Consider the following 13,890-nt stretch of genomic DNA (forward strand, 5'->3'; position numbering starts at 1 on the left):
CTTCCCAACCCTAATAATCTATGATTCTATGCCATAGCCTGCCCCTAAAGGAAGTCCCCTCCTGACCTATTAGTTAGAAGCTGGTTCATGCCCTGAAGCACGCAGCTTTATAATGACTGTCAGTCCCCATGGACTAAAAAGGTGAGCCACTGAGCTGGCCTTGAATAGGGGAGCCCACACTGTGATCCATGCTGGTCTGTGGAGGGCTGGCTGCTCACATGGTGGTCATGTAACCTACTGGGGGGTGTAGTACAGGTCACCCTCTGTGCTGATCTGCAGAGTTTATGAGTCTGTCTCCGTCAGCAGTTACAGAGATGTGGCTCCTTCGTTCAATCTGTAGCAGCTTCATGTGTTTAACTCTAGAGCAGAGGTGGGCAAACATCTGGCCTGCGGGACTGTCCTGGCTGGGGAGGCTACCCCTGACCTCTCCCCACAGCCTTAGTGCACCATGCTGCCAGTGCTCTGGCCCATTGCTTGTGGCGGCATGGCTGGCTCCAACATGGTAAGGGGGCAGGGAGTGGGGCGTCCCGGGAGGCAGTCAGGGAGCAGGGAGCAGTTGGATGGGGTGGAGGTTCGGGGGCGGTCGGGGATGGGGAATGGGTGCAGGGGTTGGATAGGCATGGGAGTCTCAGGGGGCCTGTCAGGGGTGGGGTGTGGATACAGGGCAGGGCAGGAAGCGGGGGGGGGGAGTTGAATGGGGGGTAGGATCCCGGGGGGCAGTTAGGAGCAGGGGGTCTTGGGAGGGGGCGGTCAGGGGACAAGGAGCAGGGGGGGTTGGATGGGTCAGGAATTCTGAGAGGGGCAGTCGGGGGTGGGTTGTGGGAGGGGATGGATGGATGGATGGGGGTGGGGCCCAGGTTGTTTAGGGGGGCACAGACTTCCCTACCCAGCCCTCCATACAGTTTGGCAACCCAAATGTGGCCCTCGGGCCAAAAAGTTTGCCCACCCCTGCTCTAGAGAGTCCTGGTTCAATCCCAGGTATGCCAGCCAAGATGGCAGCTGTCATGCTGGCTTCTCTTCCTTGTCTCCAGCTGCTGAACTGCATTAAAAGAAGCAGGGTCTGTTAAACCCGTACATAACCTGCCTTGCTAGGTAAGCAATGCGTAGAGTTGCCATGGAGAAGTTATGAGGTTGAGAATGGCAGAGGATGTGATCCATGCAGAGGCTAATGGATCTACCCTCTAGCACAGTTCCCAAGCTACCTTTCCCACTCTACGTACTTTCTTCTCTGTGGCCCAGTGCCCCCGATACCACACAAACCAGGCTCATGAACTCTCATCATCCCACATCAGTCTCCAGACCAGCCGCTGGTTCCAGCAGATCCACCATCCTTTGCCAAGTAACTTCCCCATCAAAAGTTGGATGACTGACCAGCTGGTTGGACATCAGAACAGTCTGAGAACTCCCTGGAGGAGCAGGTCTCTTCCAGGCAAACCAGCCAAAGGCTGCAGCCACATTGCCAGAAAAAGGAAGAAAGATCAATCTCTCTCTCTCTCTCTAAACCGCCTTTAGGAAGAGTAAGCAAAGCAGCTGTAATACTAGAGCAGGAATTGGGCTGTAACAAACCTACATCAAAAGGCACTCCAGTGCAGATTCACCTTTTATGCACACATCCAAGTTACTCGCTTCATACACGCTGTCAGCGCGTGCACTGGGGAAAGCACTTTTCAGTTCCAAGCAGACTGGAGGTGCTCTGCTCCACTTTCGAGAGGTAGGAGTTCAAGCGTTGTGTGTTCTTAATTCAATCACAGACAGTTACATCATTTTTTCATGTGTCTTGCATTATTAAAGGTATTCTCACAGCACCAGATTTAAGCAGGCAAGTTCCTGGCTGAGCTGTACATCAAGGTAGAACTGAATTATAAGGCTATTCCTCCCCCACCTTACATGTTATCAGTCACAGACTGGTCATGTCCATTATGATACTGCTATTTACAAACAGTGTCTAGCACCCTCCCAGGCCATATGTTCATGAGCAAGACCTGGGCAGCTCAGCTATAAGTCAAGTAAACTATTTTCCCATCTCTCTTCTGTCTTCTCTCCTTTACAGACAGCGAGCTGAGCCCACAGGCCTCCTTAAACCCCAGGGGAATCTAACATTAGGCAATAGCTTCCAAATCAATCTGAGAATGTTGTGTTGTCACCCCACTGCAGGGGCAGAGTTAAGGTTGTTGAGGTTATTTGAGTGTGATTGTGTGTTGTTATGGCAGAGCAACCTTAACTCTGAATTAGAGTTGCCAACTTTCCAATTTCTGAAAAACTGGACACCCCTGCTCTGCCCCCTCCCCTGAGGCCCTGTCCCCTGCTCCCTCCCCCAAGATCCCATCCTCTGCTCACTCCTCTCTGCCCCTCACACCCTGCACCCAGCTCGGAAACCACCACACTCTCCCCATCTCACCAGTTAGATGCAGGGGGGAGGCTTTCTCCATAAGCTACTCACTCAAGTCACACAAGAAGTCTGTGGAGCAGCTGGGAATAGAACCCAGGAGTCCTAGCTTCCAGCCCCCACTCCCATTCCAGAGCTAGAGCCCAGGGATAGAACTCAGTAGTCCTGGATTCCAGCTCCCCCCACCCCACTCTAAGCACAAAATACCATTCTCCTTTCTAAGCTCAGGAGCCCTGAGTCCCAGCCCCCCCTGCTCTAACCCACTGGCCCCCACTCCCCTCCCAGAGCCAGGGAGAGAACCCAGAAGTCCTGGCTCCCAGCCCCCTGCTCTAACCACCAGCCCCCACTCCCCTCCCAGACCCAGGGAGAGAACCCAGAAGTCCTGGCTCCCAGCCCCCCGCTCTAACCACCAGCCCCCACTCCCCTCCCAGACCCAGGGAGAGAACCCAGGAGTTCTGACTCCCAGCTCCCCACCCCCCCAGCTGCTCCAGGCTCCCAGCACTGAGACAAGGGACAGTCCCAAACATGCCCAGGCATCTCCTGCCCATCTGGCTCCGTGGAACTGGGAGCAGGGAGCTGCTCGCTCCCACCTGAGGAACTTGCCCCCGTGTGTGTAGCCGCCCCCCTGGCAGCCACAACCTGCTCTCCCTGGCTGGCTCCAGAAAACTGACACAGAAATATTGATTCTGGGGTCTCCCCGCTTCTCCCAAGGGGTTTAATAAGCCTCCGCTCCTGGTTCCTCTGCATCCCACGGTGAGGGGCTCTTGAGGCTACCTCAGCTGCAGCGCAGGCGGCTGGCTGTAAAGGCCCCGAGCCTGCCAACGTCTGCCGCCTGGAGTGAGCAGGTGCCCGAGTTCTCAGGGAGCGGTGCTGGGGGACGGCCAGTCTCCTCCCTGGGTGGTGATCGCGTCATGCATGGAGCCAGGAATGGCAGCCCAGCCCGGCCCGGCTCTTCCGGGGAAGTGGCCCCACACAACATGCCAAGCCTGGGCCCCTCTGTGGAGTGGGGCCAGGGGCTGCTTTCCAAACAGCCCCTCTCCCAACATCCGCGCCCCACAGGTAGTGGGCTGCCCCCTTCCTTCCTGCAGCCTCTCTGGCATGCTCAGACCTTGCCCTCTTCTCGCCAGCTGGGAGCTCGGGCCAGGTAGGACGGATGTGCTGAGTGGACACCGCCAGGTCCCCTTTTCGACCAGACTTTCTGGTCAAAAACCGGACACCTGGCAATTCAGAGTCTGAATTTTAGTGCTAACGCCCTTGAAAAGTGATATGTACACAGACCTCTGCCATGTGCTTGCATCTTACTGCCATCTGCACACCTTGGAAGAGTAATACTACCCTGCAGCCAGAGACAGCTCCTCATCATAGACGATTCACAGACTAAGACATTAGTTGCACTGGAGGAAGGTATCACACAATGAGGAAGGAAAGGGAATCTGTACTACCCTCCCCTCCTGTCACCTCTCCCACCACAGACTCTCCCATGTGGTTGGTGTCTTTAAAATTTGAAAGTGTGGCAAGCTGGGCCAGCCTGCCCTGTGCACTTGAGGGGGAGCCGCTCAGCAGCTCAGGCTGATCAGCTCTTTTCAAGTGCAGCTCTCCCGGCCTTAAAGCGGGACACAGCACCAAGCCGTTTGCTCTTAGGGCGGGCAGGCAGGCCAGATACCACAAGCACATTCCCCTAGAGGTGGGCAGGGAGCAAAGCCAGAGGAAGAAAGGATGGAGAAAGGAGAGGGGCTGGTGGGAGTATTAGGAAGAGAGGGGGGTGGAGGGAGGAATGGTGGGACAGGAAAGGGGGTGTAGGGAAATGGGGAAATGAATGAGAAGGGAATGGAGGGAAAGAGAAAGCAGGAGATGGAACATGGGAGACACGAGAAAGGAAGGAATGAGGGATGCAAACAGGAGAGAAATGCAGGAAATCAGTCTGATAAAGGATTACAGAGTCAGAGTGAATGGATGTAGATTGATTAAAAAGAAGGACTGTGTGTGACAGACACCCCCCCCATGGGGGAGAGAGAGAGTGTGAAAGAGAGCCCCCATAGTGAGGTGTATACATATGAACGTGAGATTCCCTATAGTAGTGTACACAGGCGCCAAATTTCTTCTTTCCAGGTGGGTGCCCCACCCTGCTCTGCCGCAAGGCCCTGCCCCCACTCCACCCCGGCCCCCTTGGTCCCAGCCTTTCTCCACCCCCACTCCACCCCCTCCCCTGAGGCCCGACCCCACCTCTTCCAATTCTGCTCCTGCCCACGCTCCTCCTGTCCACCACCAAGATGCTGATCCGCAGTGGCTGGTGGGTGCTGAGCGCCCACTATTTTTTTTCCATGTTCCAGCCCCCACAGCATTGGCAGCTATGCTAGTGTGTACCTGTGCATGCACTTGAAAGATCCCCATATACAAAATATGAGGACTTGCTGTCACCCCATTATCTCGGGCATTTAACTCCACAGTGACAGGTTCATCATGTTTTAAGCTTATCTGTCATAAAAACAGTGAAGAACTTGCTGTTTGACGTCAACTTGGAGATGTCTGTCTACTTGCCTTGCATCCAAGAGACTGATAAAAATGGCCCAGAGGTAAATATTTTTCTGCTTAGCATTATTTATAAGGTTGAATAATTATATACATGAGATAGGCACATTTCTGTTCTTTGTATTGTTGGCATTATCCCCATGAGCAGCGCTGGGCCCCACTCTCCCTACCCGTCCCTCGCAAGGCAGCACATCAGGCCTAGTATCTGGTATGTCAAGCTGGATTCTTTGGATATTGCAGATAGGGTTACCACCGGGCTGCTTTTTGACTGGCCTGGCTGGCTTTTTTATGGATGTGCCAGTTGCCAGAAAAATAATTTAATCTGAGTCTGCCAGGCTTTTTTACACAGGGCTAAAGATTTGCATTGTTCTCCCAATATGCTGGGATAGCTCATGGTAAAAGTTTCTTTGTCCAGCTAAAGATGCTGCAGTGTTCCCACTTCTGCACTTTAAGCAATAACAGATCAAACCTGTTGAAAATACAGCAGTTGTCTGCAAACGCACGGTGCAGGTGTGTGTAAGAGGGGTTGGGTCAGAAGAGAGTGAGGAGCCGTGCGATGGTGTCTGGCTTAGCTATCCGTGTTCTCTCGCTAGATCCTGTAAGTGGCTGTTAAAGGAGGGGTTGCAGAGTTGCCTTGTGGTTGGGATTGCGGTGGGCTTGCCTTGGCGGGGGATGAGTTCCAGGGGTTTTGCATTTCACAGGTGGTAACCCTAATTGCAGAGAGTGAGGGCTGATGTTACTGGAGCCTGATCCTCCTGCCGTTGAACTAATAGGACTTTTCCCATTTGCCTCGGCAGGATCAGAATCACACCCACAATGTTACCTAGGCCTGGTTCCTCCCGCAGCCTGCATGGTCCCCCTGGGACTCTAGCCCACAGTTGGGGGCTACACCATATTTCTCCCTTCTCCATTGCTTCATCCTCCCCTGCTGAGACCATTTCTCTGCACTGTCTCTCCGTTTCGGGGTGGGATCCACCAAATCTTCCTGGTGTGGAAAACAAGTTATGGTCTCTTTGTCTGTTGTCTCCATAGTGGCCATTGGTGGTTGGAAATGGAGAAGAGTCCAATCAGAACCTTGAATCCAGGACCTCCCTTACCTTAGGGTGTAGAATCCAGATTCAAAAGCGGATCTGGATTCAAATGTTACAGCTTGTGCCTCTCTCTGTAATGGGAGATACACCCCAAGGCACGGACACCCCAAAACTGGTAGATGGCTTCAAAATAACTGTGCTTTGCCCTGAGAAGATGCTTTTCATCTATATAGCAGAACACTCTTTGCAAATGAGGGGCTGTAGCATTAGCCCCATTCTAGAAATGGAGAAACTGAGGTAAAGAGAAAGCATGACTTGCCTAGGATCATGCATTGAGTCAGCAGCAGAACTGAGTGGAATCCAGCTGTCCTGACTCCCAGCCCATTGCTTTGTCCATTAAGACCCAGCAGGACCCAGTCTGCCCTACAAATCTGGATGTTGATCCAAACTTTGCCTCTCCAGCTCCATCTGTTCTCAAACGTGCGCCCTCCTGGTACCTTTACTTTAATAATAATCATCACTAACTCTTGACAGCACCTTTCATTGGTCAGTTTCCACACACTGTACAGAGGAGGTCAGGATCATGATCTCCATTGTACAGATGGAGAAACTGAGGCACAGAACGGCAAGGTGACTTGCCCAAGGTCACCCAGCTACACAGCCAGGAACAGAATGCAGACCTCCTGAGTCTAGTGGACTCTCTACTAGGCCACACTGCTCTCCTGCTAGCCTCCTTCCGGGCACGGGCAGGGCAGATGCAAAGAAACGAGGGACACTAACTCAGCCTCTGTACCAGGGACCCTTGCTAGCACTCATCCAGGCAGAGCTATGAATCAATGGTGGCGGGGAGGGACACTGTGTCCCGGCCCCACCTGTGCTTCCACAGACCACTTATCCCAGGGGCTTTCCCAGGGCCAAAGCAGGAGCGGGGAGTTGGTGGCGGGGAGGACTCACGTCACAGAACAATTAGCGAACAGCAAAGGTCGCTAATCAACGTCAGCGCCTGGCAAGTCCGGCCTGACAGGGAGCACTCGTCAGGCATCCAAATGAGCCAGGAGCTGGGGGGAGGCTCAAGACAACTTGGTCTCTCCCCTCCATGCCTGATGCCTGTTTAACCCTCCTGCCCGCCAGGCTTGGCAGCAACAAGGGCCAGGTTCAGTATCTAGGGGTTCGTTTTCAATAACACAATGCAAAAATCGGCTCAAGCCCCCACCCAGTGACCTGGGACAATTATACATCACCCCCGGGGTGCATCTAATAGGCAACACTTCCCCTCTCGCAAGCACAGAATCTGAGTGTAGCAAAAGCCTTTTAATAAAGGAGGGAAACACCACAAACAGGATTCATTGCACAAACCATGAGCAAAAGACCCACCCCCAAGTAAGTTTGGCAGTGTCCTTTTCCCCTCAGGGTCTTAGGACCAGCAACCCAAAAGTCACCCAACCCACAGTTGCTGTCCTTGGTCAGTGCAGCCCTAGAGTTCAGAAGTTCATCTGCAGAGTTCACCTCCCAGCCTGGGTGGAAGCGGGGGGAGGTATGGAGGCATCTTACACTCTCTGCTGCTCAAGCCCTCAATGGCCGATTGCCATGCCTCTCTGTGGGGTTCTGCTCCAATCCTCTCCACCAGCCACCCAGCTGGCCACACCTCTCCACTAGCCATTCTGCTAGCTGCACCTCTCCACTGGCCACGCCTCTCCGCCAGCTGTCCACACCTCTCCGCTAGCCGTTCTGCTAGCTGCACCTCTCCACTGGCCACGCCTCTCCGCCAGCTGTCCACACCTCTCCGCTAGCCGTTCTGCTGGCCGCACCTCTCCACCAGCCACCCAGCTGGCCACACCCTCTCCGCTAGCCATTCTGCTAGCTGCACCTCTCCACTGGCCACGCCTCTCCGCCAGCTGTCCACACCTCTCCGCTAGCCGATCTGCTGGCCACACCTCTCCACCAGCCACCCAGCTGTCCACACTTCTCTGCTAGCCATTCTGCTAGCTGCACCTCTCCACTGGCCGCGCCTCTCTGCCAGCTGTCCACACCTCTCCACTAGCCATTCTGCTAGCTGCACCTCTCCACTGGCCACGCCTCTCCACCAGCTGTCCACACCTCTCCGCTAGCCGTTCTGCTGGCCGCACCTCTCCACCAGCCACCCAGCTGGCCACACCCTCTCCGCTAGCCATTCTGCAGCCGCGCCTCTCCACTAGCCGCCCCTATCCACCAGCCGCCCAGCTGGCCACACCTCTCCGCTAGCCATTCTGCTAGCTGCACCTCTCCACTGGCCACGCCTCTCCACCAGCTGTCCACACCTCTCCGCTAGCCGATCTGCTGGCCACACCTCTCCACCAGCCACCCAGCTGTCCACACCTCTCCGCTGGCCATTCTGCTAGCTGCACCTCTCCACTGGCCGCGCCTCTCTGCCAGCTGTCCACACCTCTCCACTAGCCACCCAGCTGTCCACACCTCTCCACTAGCCATTCTGCTAGCTGCACCTCTCCACTGGCCACGCCTCTCCGCCAGCTGTCCACACCTCTCCGCTAGCCGTTCTGCTGGCCGCACCTCTCCACCAGCCACCCAGCTGGCCACACCCTCTCCGCTAGCCATTCTGCAGCCGCGCCTCTCCACTAGCCGCCCCTATCCACCAGCCGCCCAGCTGGCCACACCTCTCCGCTAGCCATTCTGCAAGCCGCACCTCTCCGCTGGCCGCGCCTCTCTGCCAGCTGGCCACACCTCTCCGCTAGCCGTTCTGCTGGCCGCACCTCTCCACTGGCCACCCAGCTGGCCACACCTCTCCACTAGCCATTCTGCTAGCTGCACCTCTCCACTGCCCGCGCCTCTCTGCCAGCTGTCCTGCTGTCCACACCTCTCCGCTAGCCGTTCTGCTGGCCGCACCTCTCCACCAGCCACCCAGCTGGCCACACCCTCTCCGCTAGCCATTCTGCAGCTGCGCCTCTCCACTGGCCACGCCTCTCCGCCAGCTGGCCAGCTGGCCACACCTCTCCACTAGCTGTTCTGCTAGCCGCGCCTCTCCACCAGCTGCCCCTCTCCATGCCTCTCCGCTAGCCGTTCTGCTAGCCGCACCTCTCCACCAGCTGCCCAGCTGGCTGCGCCTCTTTACTAGCCGTTCTGCTGGCTGTGCCTCTCCATTAGCCATCCTGCTAGCTGCTCATCAATGTGACTTTAGGCTCCCCCCCACTTAACACAGCTCTCAATGATTTCAGCTGTTAGTAGGGGAGCCTCACTGCTGGTGCATCTGGATAGTCTTCTTGCATCAGAACCACTGGCCCAAAGTAGGTCTAATGCTTAGACCAAAGTATCAGTGATTTCAGCTCTGCAGCATGTAACAAAGCATCTAATTGAGCCACACTTAGCTCAGTTATTACACAGTGAACAAATTAAAGTGACATTTAGAGCCCTCCAACAAAACCCACATAAATACCTATCCCTGTCTCTCCGTGGCCTTTGGAGCCCATGTCCCCTGCTTAGCGAGTGCTGCTTAGTTGAGGGTGAGTCCCCCAGTCAGACAATGCCAAGTAAAGTTCTAATGTCTTTGATTCACCTAACCAGGATAACAACGTTTTATTACGCCTGCCCCAATAACAAAGAGACTGGGGATCCCACAGCAGCCAAAGTGACCATTTGGGCAAGCAGTCCCATCATGCTAGGCAGGGTGGTCGTGCCCATGCAAACGAAATCAGCCCCTGAAGTCCTTTTCCACAGCTCACCACCAGATGTCAGGGGAGAGCTCATCCTGACTCTGCTTACACCTGTGCTTCCCTCTCTCTGCTAATGGGACAGTTGTGGAGGCTCACAGTCCAGCTAGCAGTGCGGGGTCCTGGGGCAGGCAGCCACAGTCAGCGGGGGATGGGATGAAATGGTGGCCCTAGGCAGCGCTCAGGTCTAGTGTTGGAAGACAGGGAGGGGCTGAGGAAGGGGGACGGGGACTGATCACCTCAGAGTTTTCTGCTCAGAGACACAGGCGGTTCACACAGTGAAGGAGGGGCTGGTGGGCACCCAGGACCAGCAGTGTGAGTGCCCTCAGAGCAGTGCCCACCCCGTGCCATCTGAGTGTGCAGAGAACGACTTTCCAGACACTCTTTGCATAGTTGCCAGTTTATGTGATGTGCCTGGCACGCCCGTGTCTCAGCCCAGCTCACTCCTGGGTGAGCACCCCTGTGATCCATGGTGAGGCTGGCCCCATTGGCCCTTTCCCCCTCATGAGTCACTCCCTGCCTTCCTCCTCCTTTGTCTGGCTGCAGGGCCCCTTTTCCCCCCTCCCTGCATGCCCCATCTGCCACCTGGGATGAGCTTTGTACTGTAGGTGCAGGGAACACTCAGGCCGTCAGGAGCCCTTTGATATTAGCCCCAACCCCACAGGTAGATGGGGCCCATGGAGAGAGGTCTTCATCCCTCACCTTCAAAGGCCAGAGCCTCTCTGCGCTAAAGGCTGCCTCATGGGCTTCTGCCTGTGATGCTGCACAGCGGAGTTGAAGGATCTACCAGGCTATCAGAGATGAGATTGACGGCTGGCATCATCTGACGGGGAAAGACATTAGAGCATGGGTGCAAGTGGGCACAGGGGCATGGGAAAGGCTGGGGTGCTGCAGAGCAGCTGCTCCCCGCTGAGATATAGTTGCCAGATGCCCAGTATTTGACTAGAACTCCCAGTTGAAAAGGGATCCTGGCGGCTCCAGTCAGCATTGCTGACCAGGCCGTTAAAAGTCTGGTCAGCAGCGCAGCAGGGCTACGGCAGGATCCCTGCCTGCGTTGGCTCCGCATGGCTCCTGGAAGCAGCTGCATGTCCCACCTCCAGCTCCTAGGTGTAGGGGCAGCCAAGGGGCTCCAAGCTCTGTCCCCACACCAAGCACCAGTTCCGTAGCTCCCATTGGCCAGGAACCGTGGCCAATGGGAGCTGCGGTGGTGGCAGCACGTGGACCTGCGTAAGAGCCTGAGTGAGGACATACTGCTGCTTCCGGGAGCTGCCTGAGGTAAGTGCCATCCGGAGCCTGCACCCCTGAATGCCCCAGTGCACCCCAACCTCCTATCCCAGCCCTGATCCCCCTCCCGCCCTCTGAACCCCTCAGCAGTAGTGGATTTGCCATGGAGCCACTGGTGCCATGGCGCTGGGCCCACACTCCAGGAGACCCCGGCCAGGGCCACTCTTCTCCGCTCTCCTGTGGGGGGCAGAAGCTTGGTGCTGCTGGCACTGAGGCTCCTGCTGCAGTAGGGCAGCCGAACTCCCCCTCCCCTGCCTCCTGTCACAGCTTGCTCCGTTCCGCCCTCCCCCTCCCTGCCACCGATCAGCTGTTTGCCGGCAGGAGAGCAGCCCCAGCATGCTCGCCTGGGGAGAGGAGGCAGAGAAGAGGTGGGGCCTTGGGGAGGGGGATGGAATGAGCAGACCTACTCTGACTGCAGAGCTGCACAGCCAGGCTGAAAAAAGAAGGGGCTGCTCAGCAACCGGGACTTTGCAGCTGGACACCACCTTCTGGGTCCTAGTGCTGGTTGAGCTCCCTTCTGTGCACTGGGAGCCATCCTTCATCCTGTACAACAGTGAGTGCCCATGGTGGGGCAGGCAGGGCAGGGGGATAGAGGCAGTGGGGAAGGAAGGGGGTGGGATGGGGAGGAGATGGAGTGGTGGGGAAGGGGCATGGGATGGGGAAGAGAAGGGAATAGGGCAGGTGTCACGGAGTCCCCGGGCGATGCTCTGGAACTGCTCTCCACCAAGCCAGTCAGGACTTTGGGGAGCCTCCTCTCCCTTGGAGCAGACTGTCCCCAGGGCAAGAAGCTCACACGGCTTCACCTCCTGGGTCTCTCCTTGGAGCATTCAGCATCCTCTGCCCCTCCAAGTCCGCCCCGGCGGGGTCCTGGGGAAGCCACAGGGTCCTGCACCCCCACTTTGCAGTCAGACGTGACTCTCAGCCAGCCAGTAACACAGAGGTTTATTCGATGACAGGAACACGGTCCAAAACAGAGCTTGTAGGTACAGCGAACCGGATCCCTCGGCCGGGTCCATTCTGGGGGGCAGTGAGCCAGACCCCCACGTCTGCACTTCACTCCTTGTCCCCAGCCAGCTCCAGCCTGAAAAACCCTCCAGCCCCTCCTCTCTGCTCAGCTCCTTTCCGGGGCCAGGAGGTCACCTGACCTCTTTGTCTCCAATACCTTTAGTTGGCACCTTTGCAGAGAAGGGGCCCAGGCCATAAGTTGCTAGGAGACAGAGCGTCAGGCACTTATGTACACTGGCCTTTTGCTCTGCAGCAACCATACCCCCTGATCCCACCACCTAGATACTTAAGAACTGAATAGGGGACACTGAGGCACCAACACTATATTCAGAGAAAACATTAAGAACATTCCCAGTTTGTCACAGCAGGGATCTGCAACCTTCAGCACGTGGCATACCAGGGTAAGCCCCCTGGCAGGCCGGGCCGGTTTGTTTACCTGCCGCGTCTGCAGGTTCGGCCAATCGCGGCTCCCACTGGCCACGGTTCGCTGCTCCAGACCAATGGGGGGCTGCAGGATGAGGGATGTGCTGGCCGCGGCTTCTCACAGTCCCCATTGGCCTGGAGCAGCAAACTACGGCCAGTGGGAGCCGCGATCAGCTGAACCTGTGGACGTGGCAAGTAAACCAGCCTGGCCTGCCAGCAGGCTTACCCTGGTGGGCCGCATGCCGAAGGTTGCTGATCCCTGGGATAGGGGAAACGGGGGCCCAGCATGCAGATCCCCTTAGTAGCAGCTAGGGCTCCCCAGTTAAGCAGGCCCATCAAACCCTCACCCTGACAAGCCCCACCTCCCCTGCATCTGTACCACACCCATGAGCCCCCCCCCGACACCCTCCCCACTGAGCCCCAACCACCTACACCTAGACCCCCACCCAAATGAACCCTGTAGATAAATCTCTGTATTAAGCATCTTCACATAACTTTCATATGACTTTGTATTATGCCTCTCTATATAACCTTGTATTAAGCCTATCCATATATAACCTCTAACTTTCATATGACTTTGTATTATGCCTCTTCATATAACCCTGTATTAAGCTATTTTCATACAACTTTGTATCAAGTCTTTTGATATAGGAACTTTGTATCAGATCCCTATGTAGAAAAACTTATAGAAAACTTTGTGTTAAGCCTTGGTATAATGTTATAGCCCCTAAGGACAGTTAAAGTAGAAGAAAAATGTCTTTTTGCTAAGAGTAGAACAGGGGTAGGCAACCTATGGCACGGGTGCCGAAGGCGGCACGCAAGCTAATTTCCAGTAGTACTCACACTGTCCGGGTCCTGGCCACTGGTCCGGGGGGCTCTGCATTTTAATTTAATTTTAAATGAAGCTTCTTAAACATTTTAAAAACCTTATTTATTTGACATACAACAATAGTTTAGTTCTATATTATAGACTTATAGAAAGAGACCTTCTAAAAACGTTAAAATGTATGACTGGCAGGCGAAACCTTAAATTCGAGTGAATAAATGAAGACTCGGCACACCGCTTCTGAAAGGTTGCCGACCCCTGGAGTAGAATAAGATCTCTCCTGCCCCCCCTTAATCAATTGCCGTGTTGAATGAATGAGGTGTGAATGAGCGAGGCGTGGAAGGCAGCACCTCCAGACAGCTAGTTGGAGAGGGGATGGAAGCCAGACCCAAGGACAATCAACCTTGTCAAGTGGGCTCACTAAAGAAGAGCAGACATATGGATGGCCTGGGGGCAGGGGGGTTTAGAAGCCAGCACCTTCTTCTGGAAACACCCTCTTTGAACAGCACTGGGGCAACAGCCAGAAGGAAGCAGCACAAAGGACCAGCTGACACAGACACAGATTTTGAAGCTGGTACAGATTTGCATGAGAGGGAAGCTGCTATTAATGTGCGGTGTCTTGCTGAGGACCCCGGGTCTTGTCTTGTCAACACTGGAGCATCGATCCGGATCGGCAGAAGCCCGGCTCCACCCCTCCCCCAGCTA

At 55.5% G+C, this 13,890-nt stretch overlaps 1 protein-coding gene across 1 annotated transcript in view; it reads left to right on the plus strand.

The window, feature by feature from the left end:
* The first annotated feature begins 484 nt into the window (after positions 1-484).
* The window catches only part of CABP7 (calcium binding protein 7), a 61,827-nt gene continuing 48,421 nt past the window's right edge, over positions 485-13,890 (plus strand). Inside the window, exons 1-2 of the mRNA XM_039505447.1 lie at positions 485-502; positions 1,240-1,339. Coding sequence (XP_039361381.1) covers positions 485-502; positions 1,240-1,339 — 118 coding nt within the window. The remainder of the gene's footprint in view (positions 503-1,239; positions 1,340-13,890) is intronic.

The sequence above is a fragment of the Mauremys reevesii genome, linkage group 18 (genome assembly GCF_016161935.1).
Source record: "Mauremys reevesii isolate NIE-2019 linkage group 18, ASM1616193v1, whole genome shotgun sequence".
NCBI lineage: Eukaryota > Metazoa > Chordata > Testudines > Geoemydidae > Mauremys > Mauremys reevesii.